General features: G+C 36.1%; 1 protein-coding gene across 1 annotated transcript in view; it reads right to left on the bottom strand.

Annotated features, from left to right (window-relative positions):
• Window positions 1–25,674, bottom strand: part of MNAT1 (MNAT1 component of CDK activating kinase) — a 210,978-nt gene that overhangs the window by 145,436 nt on the left and 39,868 nt on the right. Inside the window, exons 2-4 of the mRNA XM_024748460.1 lie at window positions 19,089–19,241; window positions 16,749–16,822; window positions 6,502–6,605 (exon numbers count right to left, since the gene is read on the bottom strand). Of these exons, the coding sequence (XP_024604228.1) occupies window positions 6,502–6,605; window positions 16,749–16,822; window positions 19,089–19,241 (331 nt within the window). The remainder of the gene's footprint in view (window positions 1–6,501; window positions 6,606–16,748; window positions 16,823–19,088; window positions 19,242–25,674) is intronic.

Genomic DNA, 25,674 nt, shown 5'->3' on the forward strand with positions numbered 1-25,674 from the left:
AAAAAAAAAAAAAAAAAAAAAAAAAAAAAAGGAAAAGAAAAATACGTTCAATTATGATGAACGTAGATGCAAAAATCCTCAACAAAATATTAGCAAACCAAATTCAACAATACATTAAAAGGATTATATAACATAATCATGTGGAATTTATCCCAGGGGTGCAAGGATGGTTAAACATCCACAAATCAATCAATGTGATACACCACATTTACAAATTGAAAAATAAAAAGCATATGGTCATCTCAATAGATGCAAAAAGGTCTTCTGATAAAATTCAACATTGATTTATGATAAAAACTCTAAACAAGTGGGCACAGAGAACATAATTCAACATAATGAAGGCCAAATATGACAAGCCCATGACTAATATCATACTCAACAGTGAAAAGCTGAAAGCATTTCCTCTGAGATCAGGAACAAGACAAGGATGCCCACTCTTGCCACTTTTATTTATAACATAGTACCACAAGTCCTAGCCACAGCAATCAGACAAAAAAAGAAATAAAAGGAATTCAGATTGGAAAGGAAGAAGAAAAACTGTCACTGTTTACGGATGGCATGATACTGTATATAGAAAATCCTAAAGATGCCAACAAAATACCTATTAGAACTCATCAATGAATTCAGTAAACTTTCAGGATACAAAATTAGTATATAGAAATCTGTTGCATTTCTATACACTAACAACAAACTATCAGAAAGATAAATTAATCTCATTTACATCTGTATCAAAATGAATAAAATACCTAGGAATTCATCTAACTAAGGAGGTAAAAGACCTGTACAGAGAACACTATAATACACTGACAAAAGAAACTGAAGACAAGACAAACAAATGGAAAGATATACTGTGCTCATGGGTTGGAAGAATTAATATTGTTAAAATGGCCATACTACCCCAAGGCAATCTACAGATTCAATGCAATCCCTATCAAAATACCAATGGCATTTTTCACAGAACTAGAACAAATAATTCTTTTTGTGTATGGCAACACAAAAGACCCCAAGTAGCCAAAACAATCATGAGAAAGAAGAACAAAGCTGGAGGTATCACACTCCCTGATTTCAAACTATAATACCAAGCCACAATCTTCAAAAAATTATGGTACTGGTACAAAAACAAAGATCAATGGAACAGAATAGAGAGCCCAGAAATAAACCCACACTTATATGGGAAATTAATCTATGACAAAGGAGGCAAGAATATATAATGAGGAAAAGACAGCCTCTTCGATAAATGGTTTTGTAAAAACTGGACAGCTACATGCAAAAGAATTAAACTGGACAACTTTCTCATACCATATACAAAAATAAACTCCAAAGGGACTGAAGACTTAAATGTAAGTCCTGACACCATAAAACTCTTAGAAGAAAACACTGGTAGTATGGTCTTTAATGTCAGTCTTAGCAAACTATAAATCTGATAAGGGGTTAATATCCAAAATATACAAAGAATTCACAGAGCTCAACATCAAAAAACAACCAACCTGGGACTTCCCCAGTGGTGCAGTGGTTAACAATCCGCCTGCCAATGCAGGGGACACAAGTTCAATCCCTGGTCCAGGAAGATCCCACATGCCGTAGAGCAACTAAGCCCGTACGCCATAACTACTGAGCTGTGCTCTAGAGCCTGTGAGCCACCACTACTGAGCCCACGTGCTGCAACTACTGAAGCCCACGTGCCTAGATCTCGTGCTCCGCAACAAGAGAAGCCACTGCTATGAGAAGCTCGCACACCGTAATGAAGTAGCCCCCCCTCGCCGCAACTAGAGAAAGCCCGCGCAGCAACAAAGACACAACGCAGCCCAAGAAAACAATAATAAATAATCTTTTAAAAACAAACAACCTGATTAAAAAATGGGCAAAGAACCTGAATAGACTTTTTTCCAGAGAAGACATACAGATGGCCAAAAGGCACAGGAAAAGATGCTCAACATCACTAATCATCAGGGAAATGCAAATCAAAACCACAATGAGATATCACCTCACACCTGTCAGAATGGCTACAATCAAAAAGAAAACAAATAACAAATGCTGTCAAGGATGTGGAGAAAAGGGGACCCTAGCGCACTCTTGGTGGGAATGTAAATTGGTGCAGACACTATGGAAAACAATAAGCTTCCTCAAAAAATTAGAAACAGAACTACCATACAATCCAGCAAATCTGGGTACTTATCCAAAGAAAATAAAAACACTAATTTGAAAAGATATATGCATCCCAATGTTCATTTAAGCATTATTTACAATAGCCAAGATAATGGAAGCACCTTAAGTACCCATCAATAATAGAAGCATGGATAAAAAAAGATGTGAGATATAGATATATATAGAGATATATATATACATATATACAATCCAATATTACTCGGCCATAAAAAAAGAATGAAATCTTGCCATTTGGATTAACCTAGATGGTATTATGTTAAGTTAAATTAGTCAGACAGAGAAAGACAAATACTGTATGATTTCACTTACTTTGGAATCTAAAAAACAAAACCAGTGAACAAAAACAGCAAAACAGAGTCACAGATACAGAGAACAAACAGGTGGTTGCCAGAGGGGAGGGGGGATGAGAAATGAGAGAAATAGGTGAGGAAGATCAAGAGGTACAAAATTCCAGTTACAAAATAAATAAGTCACAGGTACGAAATATACAGTGTGGGAGAATACAGTCAACAGGAATGCAGTATCTTTGTATCATGATGGTAACCATACAATCAAAATGGTAACTTGACTTATCATGGTGATCATTTTGAAATGTATAGAAATATCCAATCACTATGTTGTGCACCAGGAACTAAAACAATGTTGTAGGTCAATTATACTACAAAATCGAACGAACAAATCACTGAAAAAGAGATCAGATTTGTGATTACCAGAAGCAGGGGCTAGGCGGAGGAGGAACTGGACAAAGGTAGTCAAAAGGTACCAACTTCCAGTTATAAGATTAGCTAGGGATGCAATGTACAACATGATAAATATAATAGACACTGCTGCATATATGAAAGTTCTTAAGAGAGTAAATCCTAAGAGTTCTCACCATAAGGAAAAAATTTTTTTCTTTTATTTTGTATCTATATGATGATGGATGTTTACTAAACTTATTGTGATAATCATTTCATGAGATATATAAGTAAAATCATTATGCTGTATACCTTAAACTTACATAGTGCCATATGTCAATTATGTACAGCTCAATAAAACTGGAAGGAAAAAAAAATTCCGTTCTGGAATGCTGAATCACAAATGCCTTTAATGCATCCAGAAAAAATGTCGATTAACCAATTACAGATATATGGACGTATCACATATAATTCTTGGAGCTCAGGAGGAAAACAATGGGCTGCAGAAACACTTGAGAGTAATCAGTGTAAAGGATTAACTCTAAAATAGAAGCACCGAGAGGAATCCAAGTGTTTAAGAAACAGAAAGGAAAGAGAAGCCTCTCAGAAGGATGAAAGAGGAAGGTGAGAGCAGCAGGATGAAGAGAATGGAGTGGCCCCACAGAAGTCAAGGAAGAGTTTCACCATCAAGGGAGAAGCCTGCATCAAATACTGCCCTGCCTACAGACCAAATGACATTCAGACCAACAAAGAGTCTATTGGCTTTGTCAATGAGAAACTGGTAGCCTCAATTTTCTCACTGTATTTAAGTATTTTGAAAATAGAAAGCCTCAATAAATATTGGTTGGCTAGCTAGCTGATTGAATAACTGGGAAAGTAGCTGTCATTAAAAATCAAACATTGGGGGCACAAAGAAGGTATTGGACTGGGAGAAGGGAAGCAGGCTGAAAGACTAGAAGGTCTCTGTTTTCTCCCCATTAATGGCACCACCTTACCCAATCAACCTTTACCTCCCACTTCTAATCCATCATTAGGACTTGCTATTTCAAACTCAAAACATTTCTCGAATTCATCCCTACCTCTCCATTCCTTGTTTAAGTCACCTTTGAACTCGCCTACAAGACTGCAATAACCTCCCATTGGCCTCCTAAACTCCAGGTTTGATCCTCTCAAATTCAACCTCCACAAAAGCAATAAATCTATTCTAATAAGGACAATACTTTATTATCACTTTGCTTAATACCCTTCAATGACAATCATTAACAGCTAGGTTTCTATAACATTACTCTAAGGAATCCTGGGAATTCCCTAATAAGATGTCTAAGGTACACTACAGAAGAGACTGAGCAGATGGGAATTCAAGCTTATTCGTCCTCCCGCTGTTGATTCAACAAACGTATTGAGTAAGGTTTCATTTGAAGAAAAGGTTCACCTGCTAAAACATACAAACAACTGGTCAATATAAGCCCAAATTACTTTTCACAATACATAAGGCCTTATGTTACCTGGGCTCTTTCTACTTCAGTTTCAACTCTCTATGGAACTTGGCAATATAGAACTACTTACAATTCTCAGCGCTCTCTGTGATTATCCATGCCGTCTTGCCTTTGCTCATGATTTCTTTCTGCCTGGAATGTCTTTGTGCAGCTTCCCAACCCACCCCCTTCCTGTCTTCTACAACTTGGTAACTTCTACTTGTTCTTCAAAGCTCCATTCAGGCATTATCTCACCTGGAATGCCTTTCCCAATCTTCCTAGAACAGATTAGGTATCCCTCGTCTGTATTCCCGTAATAGCAAGCACACAGAACTCTCCATGTGCCTATGTCATTGTACTGAAATTACCTGGTCCCTACAGAACCAGGGTTCTTATTCATCTTTGTATACTATGTGTTTAGCAGACGTTCAACAAATGCTTATTGAACTAAAGTTTTTTTTGCTAAATTGATAGACATTCTATGCAGCAATCTCTGCTGCTCATGAGAATCCAGAAAACGGAAGATAAAAATTAAGCTAATCTTCACTAAGAGTCTATTTCAAGATTAGTTCACCTTTATTCAGTTTCTCCATGCTCACAATTGATGCTAGGTGCCAGCTCCATGAGACAAATAAGATCTCGTTAGCAGACAACTCAGTAATAGTTTCTCTATGTCAGAAATGGGTCATTTCATGTGCCTAATCATGCAAGAGATTGCTTTTTTTTTTCCTTTTTGACACAATTCTGATCATTTTGGAACAGTAAGACTTCAACTTTCACAAAGACATTAAAGGCAAGTTGCTACCTCAGGTTTGCAAAAAGACATCAGTCATATAGTCCACACTCCTTGGGCCACTTGAGAACTGTCTCTACCCAATGATACCATAGTTACTGATATATGTTAATTTGCACCATCTTAAAATATGGTCCTATGTCTGTATTTATGCCAAAAACAGTGATAGTAAGTATCACTAATAGATAAAATGCTCAGCAAAGAATGACCAATTACTAAATGATAATGAATTACTGACCAAAATCCTTTGTTATAATAGATCCAAGTGCTAAACGTTAATATGAAGAATAAATGCAGTCACTGTAACACGCATTACATAAAATACAAGTTGATGCTTGTACAACACAGGGGGTTGGGGCGCTGACCCTTTGCACAATTGAAAATCTGTGTATAATTTATAGTCTGCCCTCCTTATCAGTGGTTCCCTCTGTATCTGCAGTTCTGCATCCAAGGATTCAACCAACTTCTCATCGTGTGGTACTGTAGCATTTACTATTAAAAATAATCCAGGTGTTAAGTGGACCCGTGCAGTTCAAACTTGTGTTGTTCAAGGGTCACCTGTATTCAATAACCTATCATTATAAAGTTTTCAAATAATTAGATATTCCTACTTTAAAATAATATAACCAGCCTAAAATTAGATTATTCTTTCAACACTCAATATTATTTGCTACTTTAAAATGATAAATGAAAAAAGCACTCACTTGAAAAGAACCTTATTAATTTAAACAGAGCTAATGCAACAAGTTACCTGGGCATACCTATTTTGCATGTATCTTCTGATGTACCCAGAGAAGGCTACTGGGCAGAGAGTAATTTTTATGGCACACTGATGCTTTCAGAAATGAGACACCTTTCTAAGGAAGCCAGGCTGGATATGAACGGAATAGGATGTCAATTCCTTGAGAGTTTTATTGCAGGAAAGAAGTGCCTAAATGAAACACTTAAAGACTATAAAAAGGAAGTCCTTCTAAGTACAAGATGAAAATGCAAGCTATGTAATCCAAATATATCTATATCATTTTTACCAATGATTACAAATTCCTGATACAGTACCTCAAAAACAATTACCTCTGCTTTCCCCCAAAACTAGAAAGCCAAGTTGTACTGAAGAAATGATAGCTAAATTGTGTAAGTTAATTAAATCTTTGCATGTCTATAATTATTTTTCCTTTACAGGATATATTTTAACAATGCCATCAAAACTGTCTTTGCTATAGTAATGTGTGCCTCGTACCTATATGCCTATATACATATATTAGTATTTCTGGCATTAATTTCAGCTAAAGTCTTTGTAAATATAACTAGTTTTAGAGAAAGATAGCTTTTTAAAGGATCATGTGGAAGCATTCATCTCTAATACAAAAGAAGAAAATACTTAGCAACCAACCAGCTTTAACTTATTTTTCTGAATGACATCTTTGTTTTCCTTTTGGTATATCTCCATTTTCTTTTTGGTGTTGTCCAAATCCACATTGTTGGTCAAGTTGAAAACTGCATCAGAAAAGAAACACTGACATGAAATACAGTTTTTACATAAATCTTGAGAAGATAATAAAAACCAATATTCATCACAGTGATTTCTTAATTCATCAGGTTGACAGTCTTTATAGCTTAAGAAACTAGCTCTAGTTCAGCAACTATGTTTTCTGAACCAAATATAAGGAGAGACTGTCAGACTATCACACAGACTATCTAAAGATCTGAATCACCTCAAAAAACCTAAGATATGTGCTTGCCATAATCACACTGGATTTGATTTTTATAGTGCCCATTTTAACTGTAAAAGTATAAAAAAGATTGCTTAAGTTTTTAAATAAAAAGAGTTAAGTCTGGGACCTACTATACTAGTCAGAATCAATACTGAAAAGAATCTATGTGCCAGAAACAGAAAAATTATCCAAAGGAATAAAAAAATATTATCAAACTAGAACAGGTTTTATTCTGATCCTCAACATGGCTAGACACAAGCTTGAATCATTTACCATATAGTCTAGATCTGGGAAACTATGAAATACATGAGTCAAAAATTAACAAGGAAGGTAAAGGAAAATCTGGCACCAAAACTTAAGACTGAAATAATTTAGTAAGAGAAGCCACTGAGATATGTTCAGATAGGTGATAAACTTTCAGTGACTTAGAACGATCTTTTTATAATTCCAACTCAAAATAATTTTAATTATAAATGCCTTACTCCCTTCTAAGTTTACATATGTAAATAAAAAGGTTATTATAATACTCTGAACCAAAAAAACTATTTTAGTATATATAAATTCATATTTTGAAGTACTGCCCCACTGCCCTACCCCTTTCAGTGTTTGTATCAGCCCGTCTAAAGAAGGATCATCATCGTTGTCTCTCCTGTTCTATAATTCAATCCAGACTTCCCTTGGATTCCTCATAATGTTTGTGCATCCATTATTAGCCCTTCTATCCCTTCTCCAATTACTTACCACTGCTTCCTCCAGCTTGACCTATAAACAGGTTTGATCTACCCTAAATAACTCTGCTTTACTCCATGTTTCTACAGATTCCTTCCCCATCTCACTCCTTCATTTAACTAATAACCATCTCAAATAGTTCCTAGATTTCTGCATTAGGTCTCTAAGAGTTGAAAAGTAATATTGGAAGCCCAATAGAGGGTTATCTGTTTTGTTGAGTAAGGCCATTAAACATACTCAAAAGACCAATCTGATCCATAATTTAATTTTTATCTCTTCAAAGGACCAACTTATTTCAGAACATCAATTTATCATAATCATTGTTGAAAATCCAGGCTTATTTAAGTATGTAGAAAAAAAGAAGCAATTCTCAATACTATTACATGCAATTTTAAAACTCTGGGAGAAGTGAGAGAAAATGAGAAACAACAGCCCTCTAGCTATTGCTCCAGCTTTTTTAATCACAAAGTAGAAAAGAAAATAATAATGGTGGTAAACCAGGGAATCTGTCTAGTATGCAACATAGGGCATTCCCTATAAATCACACTTTGGCTCCAACACAAAATAGTCAGAGAAAGAATTTCCGAACTAGCAACAGCCCTCAGAAAGACAACTGTGACCCATTCTGATTCCACTATCCTTGCCAACCACTCACAATTTACTCCTTGCATTTAACAGCCATCCACTGAGCCACCAAATCCAAAAATCTTTCACAACCTCTACCACCCTCAACATCTATGCCCACTTAACAATTCTGATCACTTTTTTTTCCTCAGCACGTCCTTCTCGTGACTAATTTGTTAATATGTTCTCCTGATCTCCTTCCTACTACTACAGCTACCCATTCTTGTTTCCATCTCTGCCTCATCTTGCTCTCTAGGTACACTGCATGATTCTGACTTTTGCCCTCTTTCCTCCCTCTATGTTCCTTGGGTAATCTCATAACTTGCCACAGTTTCAAGCAAAGAAATGCCAGGAAAAGCTGATACCATCTCAAAGTACAATTTAGAAAACCCAGCACATAAACATCTCCAAATTTACTCCTCCTTGTAAATTCTTTACCTGTTAATGATATGACTATCATGCTAAGACACCAGGATTTAACATCTCATTCATGTGACCCACTGTCCTTTGCACTCCGTAAGCACCAGCTGCAAAATACTACAGATTCTACCACCAAAATCTCTTTAAAACTGCCCTTATTTTCAATGTACCTGCCAGTACTCCAAGCCAGGATCTTATTTCTCCCTGGATAATTTAATCTCTGATTTAACTTCCTGTCTCCAGAATCTTTGCATCTTTCCCTATTCCCTAACCCCATCCATAGTATACAATGCTGCAAGACTAATATTTCTGAAGCACACCTCAAATCACCTTCCACCTCTACCATCCTATAGTCCTCTCTCATCCCGTCTGCCTTCCCCCTTTTACTAGGAAAAAAAAAAAATCAAACACTTTTAGAATTCAGAGCCCTTCCTAATTTGGCTATAACTACTTTTATCTCCCCTCAATAAAGACCTATCTTGAAACTAGACAGGTGTGCATTTCCCAAATGTTCCCCACATTTCCTGGTCCAGTTCCTTTGATCATACCATTGCCCAGAATGCCTGATCCCCTTTTCTTATTTTTGAAAATATACCCAATCTTCAAATGTCTACCCAAATACTATCTTTTCCATGAAGTTCTCCCCGGTTCCCCTAACTAGAAATAACTTCCTTCTCTTATAAATGTGGAAAAATTATTCACAGCTCATATAAAAATCTCTCTCTACTTTACATGATGTGTATACACATACACAGCATTCTTTACTTTGCACTTCATCATATTTTCTATAATCTCTGTATCATCACTTCTCCATTCACAATGCCTTGAAAAAAATCCAGTCTTAACTCTTACATTACTTTTCCCTCTCTGCTTTGAGAGTTTTGCAGATTCCTCAGAGCCTCTTCAAGAACCAAGGGAAAGAGAGATTGAAGCAATCCAACCAAAGTAGTTTTCCTTCATTTGTCTTCTTGAAGTGATCTCCTTCTCAAAACTCTGCTTGATGTAAAACAACTATACCCCAATTAAAAAAAAAAAAAAAAAAAACACCTCTATAGCGCGTGTATGTGGGTACGCGCATGTGTATCTATGAAACATCTCAAGGATCTATAAAACACGTGTGATAGGCACTACATCTAGCATTTGACCTAATTATATCACTTAATCCTCCTGATAATCTTATGAGATATGTGAGGTACTACTGTCATTTACACTTTACAGATAAGGTTTAAAGATATTAAATAACTATGTCCAAGGTATAGTAAATGTTGGAAACAGGATTTTAACCTAGGCTGATTCCAAAGCCTGAAATTTTTTTTTAATTTCTATTGGAGTATAGTTGATTCACAGTGTTGTGTTCCAAAGCGTGAACTTTTGTCTACAATGCTAGTTTTATTGCTTCTCTCTATGCCTGAAGACCACTGCTAGCCCAGTTCAGCTACTTCTCTGCATCTGTACAGGCCACACTTTCCTATTTCCATACCTGTGAGCAAACTGCTCCCACAGGGCCCATCTTAGTACCAGCCTCAACCCAGAACAACTGTGAATATCTGTATCTGGCTACCCTTCTATATCCAGCTTAATCAGCAGCTCTTCCTCATAACTCACTTTGCAGGTGCAAATCCTCTCCATCCTCCATCCCTGAATTCTATAACTCACTTTGCAGTTAGAAATCCCCTACATCTCTCCACCCCTGAATGCTCACAACAGATTATGTAATATCATTCTGGTTGTATTTATCCACTTTCTACCCTGTATAATTATTTTCAATGTACCTATCTATTTGACCTAATAGAGTGGTCCTTGAGGGCAGATTCTAGGACTGATTCTGCTTTATCACTCCCAGCATTTAAGTAAAAAACTTTCACTATACACCCATTAGAATGGGCAAAAACCAACACATGATGACACCAAATACTGGCAAGGATGTGAGCAACAGGAACTCTCATACACTGCAGTGGGAATGCAAAATGGCCCAGCACTTTGGAAAACAGTCTGACAGTTTCTTACAAAACGAAAGATACTCTTATCATACAATCCAGCAACTGCCCTCCTTGGTATTTATTGAAAGGAGTTAAAAACCATGTCCACACAAAAGGCTGCATACAAATGTTTACAGCAGCTTTATTCATAATTGCCAAAACATGGAAGCAATCAAGATGTCCTTCAGTAGTTTGAAAAGATAAATAAACTATAATATATCCAGACAATGGGATATTATTCAGCACCAAATAATAACAGTAATAATAATAAGCTACAAAACCATGAAAAGACATGGAGGAAACTTAAATGCATATTACTATGAGAAAGAAAACAATTTGGCTACATACTGTACGATTCCAACTATATGACACTCTGGAAAAGGCAAAAATACGGAGACAGTAAAAAGATCAGTGGTTGCCAGGGATTCGGGGGAAGGAGGGAGAAACAGGCAGAACACAGAGGAATTTCTGGGTAGCAAAACTATTCTATACAATACTATAATGGTGGATACATGCCATTATACATTTATCCAAACCCATAAAATGTACAACACCAAGAGTAAACCCTAATGTAAACTATGGACTTAGGAGATAACGATATGTCAATGTAGGTTCATTGACTGTAACAAATTTACCACTCTAGTGGGGTATGTTGATAGTGAGGGAGGTCTGTGTATGTGTGGCACAAGGGGTATACAGGAACTCTCTGTACGTTCCCTTTAATTTTGCTGTGAATCTAAAACTGCTCTAAAAAATAAAGTCTATTTAAAAAACAACAGGAACTTCTCATCTGGTAAGAGCTCAAGAAATGCTTGTTGAATTATTACAAAAGGGAAAAAAATAAATAAACCAATGCTGGGGGCGAGGGAATGGACAAAATAGGTAAAGCTGATTAAGAGGTACAAACTACCTGCTTAAAGTAAGTCGTAAGTCATAGGGATGTAATGTACATAGGGAATATAGTCATTAATACTGTAACTACTTTCTATAGTGATGGATGAGAACCGGTCTTCTTGCAGTGATCATTTCATAATGCATAAAATTATAGAATCACTGTGTTGTATACCTGAAACTAAGACAATATTCCATGTTAATTATAACTCAATAAGAAACTAAAATAAAAAATAAATCAGGGCTTCCCTAGTGGCACAGTGGTTGAGAGTCCGCCTGCCGATGCAGGGGACACGGGTTCGTGCCCCAGTCTGGGAAGATCCCACATGCCATGGAGCGGCTGGGCCCGTGAGCCATGGACGCTGAGCCTGTGCATCCGGAGCCTGTGCTCCTCAACGGGAGAGGCCACAACAGTGAGAGGCCCGCATACCGCGCAAAAAAAAAAGCAAAATTAAATCAATGCTAATATTTATAATTATCTTTATAAATATAGATTTAATTTAAATGAGCTTTATAATTACAGAACTGAATTATACAGAATGGCAAAGTAAGCAGGTGTAAAACTACAGGAAAAAATCTTTGTTTCTTATGGTATGAATCTACTGACAAGTAAAGGTAATCAAGTTGATATCCTATGTTGAACTCTACTAGAATGTTTACAGCAGTTTAAGAAAAAAAATTACAATTTATCAGCAAGCTAGACAATGTACTAATTTAAACTTCCCATTAAATAGAACCTAGAAACAGTAAAGTTAAAATCTAAGTGAAAACTGTCTGTTTATAGACAATTTCTTTCTTTTATGCTTATTAAAAACTTTATGATGAATTCTAATGAAACTAAAGTAACTAATTTGTTTATTTCATTTTTAATTGAAAAAGCAAAGGTAACAGCAATATAATAGATACAAATTGTAATCATAAGTAATACAAATCTCTTCCTTTAAAAAAAAGAAAAAAAACATAAAAGTGGATTACAATTTCGGAACATTTTCAGAAGAAGCAAGTCTCATTCATGCCACAATGAATCAGGTTGGTATAATAGCCTTGAAGAAAAAGGAACAATTTTCTGTAACAATCATTTGGCCCTTTATCTATCTGGTTACTAGTTTAGCTCAGAGGTTGACCTGCCTTTAGTCAAGTATTAAAAGCCAACAAAAAACCTATTGTATTTTCTGAAAGATTTAATGTTATTTGAGTACAATTTTGAAGTCTTTTTGACATCCAGAATTTATAATTAAAGCCCTTAGGACTTTCTCACCCTTTTAAAATAAGCATACCCTGAACCAAAAGAATGTTTATTATGAAACTAAGGACAAACCTTTCAGATAATCCCTGAGGCCAAAAGGAACAAGAATTTTTATGTTTAGATTGTCATAACCACAGAAAAGAGCCTATTATTAATGCTATAAGAAAGTTCACCTTCATGTGTGCCCCCTCTACTGTAATTTTTATGCCATTATTCGAAATTCTAATACTTAAAATTTTTATATTCAAAGGATTCATAATGAAATTTATATAACAAAATGACCAATCCCCAATTTATAAATCCTCAAACACTGAGTCCTTAGCCACCCTACCAACTCTATTCCTTTCACTCTAACCATCTTCAGAATCACCCTCTCACCTTCCTTCCTTCCTTCCAAACTTCTTTAAGATCCTTCAAAATATAGCTCCAACCTACTTTTTTCTCTCATCTCCCACTATTCTACCAATCTACATCCCATGTTCTAGACTCAGACTACTAACTACTCTGAGACTACTAAGCACTTTCATGGGCTCTGAGAGAGGAAAACCCATGTTCAAAATCTGGCTCCATTATTTACTAGCAATGTGATCTTCAGCACAATACTTAAACTCTCTGTGCCCCCTCTCCATATGCAAAACAGGGATTAAAATGCCTATCTCAAGAGTTGTCAAAATTATACTTTTGATTAACACAGAGATAGCCAATACAGATACCACAAACATCCAACTAATCACCTTTAAAAGCATGAATAAGACACAAAGTACACAGGTACTGAAACAAGATTTTAAAAGGAAGTTTAAAAAAAAAGAAAGTTTTATTTATACCATAACAATCAGAACAATGACACATAACTAAGTGGTGCAGTCACACCCTAACAAAATTTAAGAGGGCTAAAACTGGTCTTACCCTCATTTCCATACTCTCTACCCAACAAAACAATGGAAAATAATGCCAGTTCTCCCACTTTTATTTTCTAGATTAACACCAGCAACTGCTCAAGGTCAGAATACTGCAATTCATCCTTGCCTGCTCTTTCTAACCTCACTTCCTACACGAAATTAGTCACTCAAATATTTTAGTGACTAACTCCCTCAGTTACTACTTACTCTAAGCACTCATTATTTCTCACCCAAATTGCTGCTACAGCCCCTAAAAAATGGTTTCCCAGCCTCGAGTATCTCCTGTCAATATTCCACATCACTACCACAGTATGTGGCTGGCCATAGAATAAAATCTTACCCTTACAGTCTAGCTTACAAAGCCCTCATTAACCCAGGTCCAATCTGTTTTTCAAACCTCATTGCTAGTCATTCCCCATGTCTACCTACCTATAACAGATTACTTGCTACATTACCCAACATGCTCAACACCTTTATATCTCTGTGACTTTGTCTTTTGCTACAAATGTCCTTCCATCCTCTTTCTACCTGGTAAACCACTATTCATCTTTTAAGATCGAACTCAAATGTGTTCAAACTTTACCTCTATTTCCTAATGCTGAATTAACCATTTTGCTATCTATATTCCTGAAACACTTTATAAATGCCTACACTGCTTTCACATTAAATTATAATTACATAATTATCTCCCCCTTTAGAGTATGAACTTACTGAACACAAAGATCATATATCCTCAGCAAGTAAATAGTTCACATAGAACAATTACTATTTGCTGAATTGAGCTAAAGTTCAGAAAATAAACTATAAGTTCATGAAGCGAGGTCCCAAACTTCATCAATATTTTCAAATGCAGCAGAACTGCTCTTTGTCCAACATGATCAGGATCAGTAGCTGATTACTCAGAAAAGTCTGTTAAAGAAGGGAAACATACATACACTCTTCTTAAACACTTTATTTTAACTTAAAGCATATGCAGTAAGTGTATAGTCATTCTCTAATGTAATAACACACAGTCAAGATACAGTTTTTAATGGGAATTGTGCTTCCTTCTTGTATAAACCATACCTGTCATTTATACTGCTCAGTTTCCATCTTTTTAAAATGGACCAAGGACCTGAGAACTAGAATCCTTCTAGAGGTTTGTAATTTTTCCCAATCTTATAAACTACTTAATTAAATTAATTACAATAACAAGTACAACTGACATAAGAAGGTTTGGTTACCAGTACAACCAACTCGATATATAACTGAACTGGTGAGAGAAATACAGAGGCACAGAAATCTTCTAATGCACAAGATTCATCATGCATTCATTATGCTTCGATCATCAGTCAGTACATGTTACAGAAGGACTGGGAAATATCAGTTACTCCAATGAGTCAATTAAGCGGAGTTTTGTTAAGAGAGCATCAACATAATGCAACTAAAGATAGTCCTTCATGAATATATCAATACATAATAGCAGAATCACTTTCAGATTAAATGCTCTGAGCCAGCTTTCTTATCTGGTAAAGAAAAAATGGCATATTGTAAGCCCTAATATCTGGACATGCTCTTACCTGTCAATCCTAGCTCCCACTTCTGGACACGATTTTACCTATGGGCCCTCAGGTTGTTCATATCTTCAAACTTCATAGCAAAAAACATGTATTTCTTAAAATCATGGCTCAACTAAAACCTTGTTCCAGAATCAAGATCCCATCTTCCCCACCTTCTTGGTCCATCAGTTTCTTTTAATTATCCTACCTGCCTGCTTGGACTTGAGACCATGTATTCAACTTGCTCTGTGACATCTATAATCTCCTTTCCCTTTATTGCCTGACCAGACTTTTGAATAACAACACGGCCTTCAGAATAAATGTAAGCTAAGTGTCTTCCTGCTTGGTGTCCAACTGCCTGTCCTAAACCAAATATCTAAGTATAGTCAGATTTCTACATACCTGCACACTTGCCCATTCTTGCAGATTTGTTTTCAGTTTATCGTCTCAGTCTACATCCTAACTTTTCTACTTTGTCTTAGCACTCCGAATTCTACCATCTTTTCAGCTAAAGTTCATAGCCATTCATGGTTGCTAAGACTACATACAAAGTACAATGAATACAATTAGAATTAAAAAGCAATGGCTCCAAGGCACTAAAAGATCCCAGAAAAAGCCTAACTTATGTCTGTACATGCTACTTGCTATGATATAATAAATGAACTTAGATATTTTAGAAAAGTTTCAATAGCAGGTGAAACAAAAGATTTTCTGGGTTTTTCTTAGTTAATAAAGAAATTAAAGGAACTAGAATACTCCATTCCTCAGGAATTTGAATTTTCTAAATATTTACCATATATAAATATTTTAAAGAATGATAAATTTTATTATAATCATATTTTAAATACGAAATAATGTGAGTATAGCTTGGTTATCAGGTTTGAGAGAAGAATAAAAAGATAACTGTTTAATTCTCTTAATCTTGTTCTAATTTTCATAGTCTCTAATTTTTGTATTATTTCCAAACCTATGATGAGTAATATTATGGCAAGTCTTTAAAAAACAGCATTAATTATTTTAATTGATGTGTAACAAATTCAGACTTTTTAACATCTGTGACATCTCATTAAAAAAACAGAAACAATACTTTCTTTTGATGAACGCTTCTTTTTGACTAATCACAATAGAAAGAATAAGCACTAAGATTACTCTAACTTCAGATTCTAGAATAACATTGAATAATAGAATGCCACTTCAACAGTCAACTGCTTCAAAGTATTTTCAAATTACTGCATGCACAGAAGCATAAATGATGATAAACAACATATGGCTTTAGTCACCATGGAAACCCTATTTCTTAAAAAACTGAATATTTTTTTCTTGTTTACTCTAATACATCATCAATGTATAGATGATATATACACATACAGCCTTGCTTCCCAGCTATAAAGTAGTAGTACCTCTATTAGTCATATTTTTCCTAAGACAAAATGTTTATTACTTAAGTATGTCCTTTAAGTGCAATGCAAAATAATTAGGTAAACATCAGCTACCACAACAAAACCTGTCAGAGACTTTTATATGAGATGTTCTCCTAGGCATCTAAAAGATAAAAGCACACAGGCTGGCACACCAAAAGTATAAGCATTAAAAACATACCAATTTCTTCCACTTCTTCCAGGAAATCATTATATTCTCTTAGACTAGGAAAGTCTTCTTCCCTTTTATTGTATCTTTAAGAGAAGAAAAAAATGAACATATTCCATATCATTTGCTTTCAATAGTAACTAACTGGTTTGTTTGTTCTTACTAATTCATACATGATACATAAAAAAGGACTGCTTACAGCGTAAAACAGTTTTCTTGACACCAGGTTTGTAACTACAGCAAGAATGTTGTTCTTAAATTCTTATGACTACAGAGAAGGAGTAGAATCAGGAAAGAATGGTACAACACGTAAAATCCTAAGACTTAAGGGAAAAATAAAGAAATTAGGACACTGAAGAAATGGGAAATGAGCTTAAACAAGGTCTATCATTGGAATTATGATATTGTTTACTTCTAATAAATAGAGTCACTAATTTCCAGAAAGCTAAAATTAATTAAAAAGACACCTTCCTGGGATTTCCCTGGTGGCACAGTGGTTAAGAATCCACCTGCCAATTCAGGGGACACGGGTTCAATCCCTGCTCCAGGAAGATCCCACATGCCGCGGAGCAACTGAGCCCGTGCACCACAACTACTGAGCCCACGAGCCCATGCTCCGCAACAAGGGAAGCCACTGCAATGAGAAGCCCGTGCACCACAAAGAAGAGTAATCCCCACTCGCCGCAACTAGAGAAAGCCCGAGTGCAGCAACAAAGACCCAACACAGCCAAAAATAAATAAATTTTAAAAAATAAAATAAACAAATAAAATGTTTCTCTAAAAAATAATAAATAAATAAATAAAAAGACACCTGCCTGTTTTTCATGACAGTTACAGTCTAAAGGATGCTAGATCAAGAAAATCTATAAATATTATAAGTGTGCCTGTGAAGAATTAGGAAACAAGAGGGCTTAATGAAAAAGAAAAGTATCTAAGAGAGACTATCTCCCATAAGCAATCCAAAAACTAAAAGAGTAGCTTGGGGTATTGATAAAGTAACACTTTATCTAGTAAAGTACCTAGAAAGATGCCACTAAAACATTGGTGACCAATGTTGAAATGTAGACCACCTAGATAGATATTAATTCTTTAAACCTAAAAAACTAACATACCATTGTAAAGCAATTATACTCCAATAAAGATGTTTAAAAAGAAAGAAAAAATAAATAAAAAACAATAAAGTGGCTTATAACAAAAGTACAGATAAAATGAAATCCAAAACTATTAACAAAAAGTAAAAAATTAAATCATAAGTGACAAAGAATATTAGAAATATTTATGTACTCACATACACACAGAGATCTATCAAAATAAATTGTAGCTAATGCTGATTTTTCTCTAATAGCTTTCAATCTCAACTTAAATGTTACCTCCTCAGGCCTTACCTTACATCACTGACTCACAACAACATTCAGTCCCTAACTTCATAGCATTTTTCTCAATGTATAATCACATATTTGTTTTGTTTGCCTGTTTTACTGTCTATGTCTATGCTATCCAAGCTACTGTACTGTAAGCCTTTCGAGGGCCTAATATGTATAACACTGTTCGAACAGAATAGGTACTCAGTATATATTTACTAATTAAATTAAAGAATAAATAAAGCAAATAAATTGTGAAGCCATCAATTTGGAGGATTTAGTCTTCTCTGGGAGTTCCCCGATGGCCTAGTAGTTAGGATTCTGGGCTTTCACTGCCATGGTCCAGGTTCCATCCCTGGTAGGGAACTGAGATCCTGCAAGCTGCATGGAGTGGCCAAAAAATTTTTTTTAATTTTTTAATAAAAAAGATTTACACTTCTCTAACAAAGATTAGATAATTAGGGACTTCCCTGGTGGTCCAGTGGTAAAGAATCCACCTTCCAATGCAGGGGACGGTAGTTCGATCCCTGGTAGGGGAACTAAGATCCCACATGCAGTGGGACAACTAAGCCCGCACGCCACAACTACTGAGCTCGCACGCTCATCTAGAGAGAGCCCGCGTTCCACAAACTACAGAGCCCACGCACTCAGGAGCCTGCATGCCACAATTAGAGAAGAGAAAACCCAGACGCCACAACTAGAGAGAAGCCCGCACGCCACAACGAAGAGCCTGCGGGACGCAAGAAAAGATCCCACATGCCTCAACTAACACCTGACGCAGACAAATAAAAAAAAAGATTAGATAATGAATATTACTGAGTTCTCTAAGACCTTAATAATTTTTTTTAACATTGAACAATTACATAAATGAATTTATACTTATTCACTTGTCAAACTGTCCACATTTCTACAAGTAAATAATTATATCAATTACAGAAATAATTGTTAAAGTCCTCTTTGTGAACTGAATCATTCAAACATTAACACTTACATCTTTAGCACTTTTTTCCGAATCTCAACTTCCTTGTCAACAGTAGGATCTTCAAAGAGTTGTACCCTGAAGTTGCTCTTTCTAAGTGGAGTGCCACACTCAGGACAGTTTCCAGCTCCTCTCACAAAGAGTAAGTCCACGCAACTTTCACACCTGTAAGGAGGAAAATATAACTTTTAAGCTAGTATTCAAATCGGCAACAACTCTGTATACAGTTTGCCTTTGTTTTGGTGTTTCTTTGTTTGGGGGGGCTGCGGGGGGGCAGGAAAATTAATCATTGCTGCTTAAACTCTTATTAAAAACCTTTGGGAAAAAAAAAAAAAAAAAACCTTTGGGAAAAAAGTTCATTTTCATTTGGAGCCTACTTCAGACATAGGTGTCCCAAGGGTTACCAGTTTAGTTTTACAAATTAAACAAATATACAAGTTTTTAAAAATTGATTTGGGATCTGGGAGGACTCAGATAGCAGGACAGGGGGAAGTCAAAGAGGCACATAAAAGAGCAGTCTAGGGTCAACTCCACTCTCAGTCCAGTATCACCCTTAGACCTGGCAGGGGCCTGCACTTTAGAGAACACTGCATATCATAATCACTAAAACAAAAACTTTTTTTCCCCTTTCAGCCTTTGTAAGGAAGTTTTTTAAAGTTCCGTTAGCAATTGAGTAAGTGGCAGTTACTCAAAAGGGAGAGGTGCTAGCTGAAGGAGGCCCCCAGGCCAGAGGATAAAGAACTGAGAGTGACCTAGTATATGTGGAGAAAGGAGAAAATCACCACAGCTTCTGCCCTGAGAAATCCTAGAAAGAGTGGCTACTTATAAAATCTTTAATCAGTTAAACCTGGCTGTCCTAAATTCACCAAAGTGATTGCCCAGGCAAGCCAAGTTTCCCAAATACCTCCATCCCTTCTTTCCTCCCTTCTTGGGTAGTACAATTTGGGGAAGAACTTAGGACTTCCTGGAAGTCTTGAGTTGGAAAAGAAAGAAGCTGGCAAGGTTAACGAGATTCCTGCGAATTGACAGGATCAGTTCATATACTGTTTTAGATGGGTCCAGGCACCACCCAATCATCCCTGTCCCGCCCTGCCCTAGCAGACCCATGCTAGTAATCAGACTAGCAAGTGGAAAGGCTGACCAGAAGAAAGTAGCTGCTTTAGCCTGTGGGTCTTAAAGATTCAGGTTCCTGGGAACTCAGGATGCAGCGTTGGAACTAAGGCTGCACTAAAGATGTAGCTTGATCCATACTTTCAAACATTTAAACATTTTGGTATGTAGTCCTCCAGTTGTAATATTGCCCAACTCCATATGTTAGGGCCATACCAACACTAATCACTCCTTTCTTAGCACTATTTGAAATTATTTATTTCTTTATGTGTTGATTTTCTGTAACCTCCACTAGAATGGAGGGCAGGAATTTGGCCTATAACTATTCTAAACACATCACAACACACACACAAAAAAAGGACAAATTCTAATAAATAAGGGAAAAGTTGATTTCTTCCAAATATGTAGTTGACTTATGGAATAAGCTAAATGAGAAGAACGATACAGATAAATAAGAATATTTAAGGTTAGTTATCAGTAAAATACTAACATTGACCTTTGCATATTTCTATCTTAAAGTAGAGGGGGAAAAAAATCCATCAAAAAATAGAGGCAAAAAATCCCTAAGAGGCAAAAAAGAGAGGCAAAAAATAATAGTTGTCATTATTCAAGATCAACAAAACCCCAGAAAATTCACTTGGGATTGGGAAGATTGGGAGTGGTACATTTTGCCTAATCTTTGTGGTTGGAGGAAATTAAATCCAACTAGAGAAGTTGAAAATGAGCACACTTTAGAACTACACTGACTAAAGATATTTATAGGCAAGGAGCCATCTGAAATACTCAAAACCATCGAGCCATTACATAGAATATTCTATATTTCAAGGTCTTGGAGTCAGTAATTCAGTTAACAAGGTAATATAGAACACTTTAATATTTCTAAAAGTCATATTGTAATCTCAGACATATAATTTGTTACCACCGTCAGTTCTACATCTCCACTTTTTAAAAATCTACCTTAAATCATACGGATTTCAACAGTATTAAGGTCTTTTTTAAATAATTTATTTTCCCATACTTTTCCCTTTCTGATCTTAATTGCTAAAAGAACAAATAATTCTTTTTTTAAAGCTCAAATATAGAAGTATATAGAGAAAAAACTCAAAGTTCTACTTCATTCTGTTCTACATCTCACTTCCCACATGTAACATACAACTGTTAAGTTCCATGTTTACATGGCCACATCTTTTTCTACATACTTACAATATATGTATTTACAGATTATATACATGAAAACTAGTCATACAAAAAAAGAACAGAAGAAAACGTTCCTTATTGCTAGTTCACTTCATCTGGCAGCAGAGCAACCAAAAGAGCAGTATGTGGGCAATCTTTTGCCTCCAAGAGTGCTAGGAACTTTTTCAAACAAAATCTTATATTCTGCAGGACATAGGAAAATTTGCTGAAAAAGCCCAAATCCTCAGTTATTCCCAAAGATATTTTTATGGTTTTCTTTTGTTTTTAAAAACCAGAATGGTGCCTGCCCTCTTTTCTCTCTGAACAACTTATTTTTAGATTTTATTTTCTTCTATCAAGGATATTTAACTGCTTATATTCCTCTGTCAAGATTTTTAATCAGCTTGTTTCTTCTTTTTCCAGAGCTAAGAAGTCAATTAAAAATCTTGACAAAGACTAGATACAAAAAAACCTACAGCTAACATCATACTTAATGGTGAGAAACTGGAAGTTTTCCAACTAAAATCAGGTACAAAGCAAGACTGTCTCCTACTCTCACTGTCTCCTACTGTCACTACTCCTTTTCAACATGATACTGGAAGTCTTTGCTAATGCAGTAAGACAAGAAAAGGAAATAAAAGATATACAGATTGGAAAGGAAGACACAGAGCTCTCTTTGTTTACAGATGACATGACTGTCTATGTTAAACATCCAAAAGAATCAACCAAAAAACTTCTAGAACTAATAAGTGATTATAGCAAAGTTGCAGGATACAATATACAAAAAGTCTACTGCTTTCCTATGTACCAATAATGAACAAGTGCAATTTGAAATTAAAAACACAATACCATTTATGTTAGCTCCCAAAAGTTTGAACGTTTAAGTATAAATCTAACAAAATATGTACAAGATATTGTACAAAATATGTACAATATGAGAAAAACTACAAAACTCCTATGAACAAAATCAAAAAAGAATTAAATAAATGGAGAGATATTCCATATTCATGGACAGAAAGAGTTCATGGAAAGGAAGATTCAATATTTTGAGTTGTCAGTTTTTACCATCTTGATCTATAGATTCAATGCAATTCCAATCAAATTGCCAGGAAGTTACTGTATGGACATCAACGAACTGATTCTAAAGTTTATATAAAAAGGCAAAAGACCAGAATAGGTACCATAATGTTGAAGGAGAAGAACAAAGTTGGAAAACTGATGCTACCTGGCTTCAAGATTTACTACAAAACTACAATAATCAAAACAGTGTGGTATTGGTAAAAGAACCAATGGAACAAAATAGCCTAGAAATAGACCCACATAAATATACTCAGCTGATCTTTGACAAAAAAGCAAAGGCAACACATGAAGCAAAAACAGGCTCTTCAACAAACTGGACATCCACATGGAAAAAAATGAATCTACACATGAACCTTACACCCTTAAAAAATTAATTCCAAACTTAACTCACAGGCCTAAATGTAAAATGCAAAACTATAAAACTCCTTGAGTATAAGGTAGGATAAAAACTGTATGACTCGGGGCTTCCCTGGTGGCGCAGTGGTTAAGAATCTGCCTGCCAATGCAGGGGACACAGGTTCGAGCCTTGGTCCGGGAAGATCCCACATCCCGTGGAGCAACTAAGCCCGTGGGCCACAACTATTGAAGCCCGTGTCCCTAGAGCCCCGTGCTCTGCAACAAGAGAAGCCACCGCAATGAGAGGCCTGCACACTGCCTGAAGAGTAGCCCCCGCAACTAGAGAAAACCCACGCACAGCGACGAAGACCCAAGGCAGCCAAAAACAAATAAAATAAATAAATTAAAACAAAAAAAAAACTGTATGACATTGGGTATGGCGATGACTTTATAGATACAACACCAAAGGCATGATCCATGAAAGATATCACTGATAAGCTGGATTTTTTTTTAATTAAAAATTTCGGCTCTGCTAAAGATGATGTCAAGAGAAAAAAAACACCTGATAAAGGACTGTTATCTAAAATATACGGGGGAGAAAACCTGTTAAAAAATGGGCCGAAGACCTTAATAGACAACTCACCAAAGAAGACACAGGTACACCTCATTTTATTGAGCTCTGCTTTATTTCACTTTGCAGATATTGTGGTTTTTACTAACTGAAGGTTTGTGGCAACTGCATTGTCAGATGATAGTTAACATTTTCTAGTAAGAGAGTATTTTTTAATTAAGGTATGTACTTTTTTTTAGACATAATGCTATTGCACACTTAATAGACTACAGTGCAGTGTAAACGTAACTTTTATATGCACACTGGGAAACCAAAAAATTATTGACTCATTTTATTGCAATATTCACTTTATTGCAGTGGTCTGGCACTGAACCCACAATATCTCCAAGGTATGCCTGTATACAGATAGCAAATAAGCACATGAAAAGATGTTCCACATAACACGGCATCAGGGAAATGCAAGTTAAAACAATGGGGTAGGGCTTCCCTGGTGGCGCAGTGATTGAGAGTCCGCCTGCCGATGCAGGGGACGCGGGTTCGTGCCCCAGTCCGGGAAGATCCCACATGCCGCCGAGCGGCTGGGCCCGTGAGCCATGGCCGCTGAACCTGCGCGTCTGGAGTCTGTGCTCCGCAACGGGAGAGGCCACAACAGTGAGAGGCCCGCGTACCGCAAAAAAAAAACCAAAAAAAACAATGGGGTATACACTACACTCCTATTAAAATGGCCAAAATGCAATATACTGACAACACCAAATGCTTACAAAGATGTGGAGCAACAGGAACTCTCATACATTGCTGGGGGGAATGCAAAATGGTACAGTCACTTTGGAAGACAGTTTGATGGTTCTTAATGAAACACAGCATGCTCTTACCATACAATCCAGCAATTATGCTCCTTGGTATGTAACCAAAGAAGTTGAAAACTACATCCACACAAATACCTGCACAAATGTTTATAGAATCTTCGTTCATAATTGCCAAAACTTGGACACAACCAAGATGTCCTTCAATAGGTAAATGGATACATAAACTGTGGTATATCCAGACAACAGAATATTATTCAGCACTAAAAACAAATGAACTATGAAGCCATGAAAAGACATGAAAGAAGCTTAAATGTATATTACTAAGTGAAAGAAAACAATCTGAAAAGCCTACATAGTATAAGATTCCAACTATATGACACCTTAGAAAAGGCAAAATTACGGAGACAATATACCTGATCTTAGCCAAAAGGCTGAGAAGGGATTACGAGACGATAAAAAGATCAGGGGTTGTGGTGGATGGAGGGAGGAATAGGCAGAGCACAGAGGAATTTTAGAGCAGTGAAAATACTCTGTATGATATGTCTTTAGAGCAGTGAAAATACTCTGTATGATATGATATGATATAATAATGATGGATATGTCATTATACTTTTGTCCAAACCCATAGAATATACAACATCAAGAGTGAATCCTAAAGTAAACTACAGATTTTGGGTAATAATGATGTGTCAATACAAGTTCATCCTTGGTATTAAGAAAAAAAACAAAAAAAAGGACAATTCTGGTGAACGATGTTGATAATGGGTAAATGAGAAACCGCTGTACCTTCCTCTCAATGTTGTAAATCTAAACCTGCTCTAAAAAAATTGTCTATAAAAAATTAAAATGTTGTCATTTTTTTGTTTTTAAAAGCGAAGTATATCAATGTTTGCTCAATGTTTATTAACATTTTCAATTCATCATTTTAAATATCCAATAAACACCAAGGAAAATCAATTAATAAAATAATAGACAAGCTTGAGACTTGTTCCCCAGATTGTTTTAAAAACTAAGTGTTGGGCTTCCCTGGTGGCACAGTGGTTGAGAGTCCGCCTGCCGAGGCAGGAGACACAGGTTCGTGCCCCGGTCCGGGAGGATCCCACATGCCGCGGAGCGGCTGGGCCCGTGAGCCATGGCTGCTGAGCCTGCGCGTCCGGAGCCTGTGCTCTGCAACGGGAGAGAGGCTACAACAGTGGGAGGCCCGTGTACCGGTTAAAAAAAAAAAAAAAAACCTAAGTGTTCAACTGCCTTACCCATAAAAGCAATAATAATCCCTAAATTAACTCTCTTCCAGAAATGTTACTCAAATGAGAGGACATATGTGAAACCACTGTGAAAAACTACCTACATGTCCTAAGATCATGTCATGGAAGTTTTTATTCTAGAATGCATTTCCTTACATGATAAATCCTGCATTTACCAGGTCAAAGGTAGTTTTCTTACCAAAGACAACTCTTTAACTCTAGAATACACTTTTTTTTAATTAATTTTTATTGGAGTATAGTTGCTTTACAATGCT

The sequence above is a fragment of the Neophocaena asiaeorientalis genome, unplaced genomic scaffold, assembly GCF_003031525.2.
Source record: "Neophocaena asiaeorientalis asiaeorientalis breed wild unplaced genomic scaffold, Neophocaena_asiaeorientalis_V1.1 scaffold698, whole genome shotgun sequence".
NCBI classification, from domain to species: domain Eukaryota; kingdom Metazoa; phylum Chordata; class Mammalia; order Artiodactyla; family Phocoenidae; genus Neophocaena; species Neophocaena asiaeorientalis.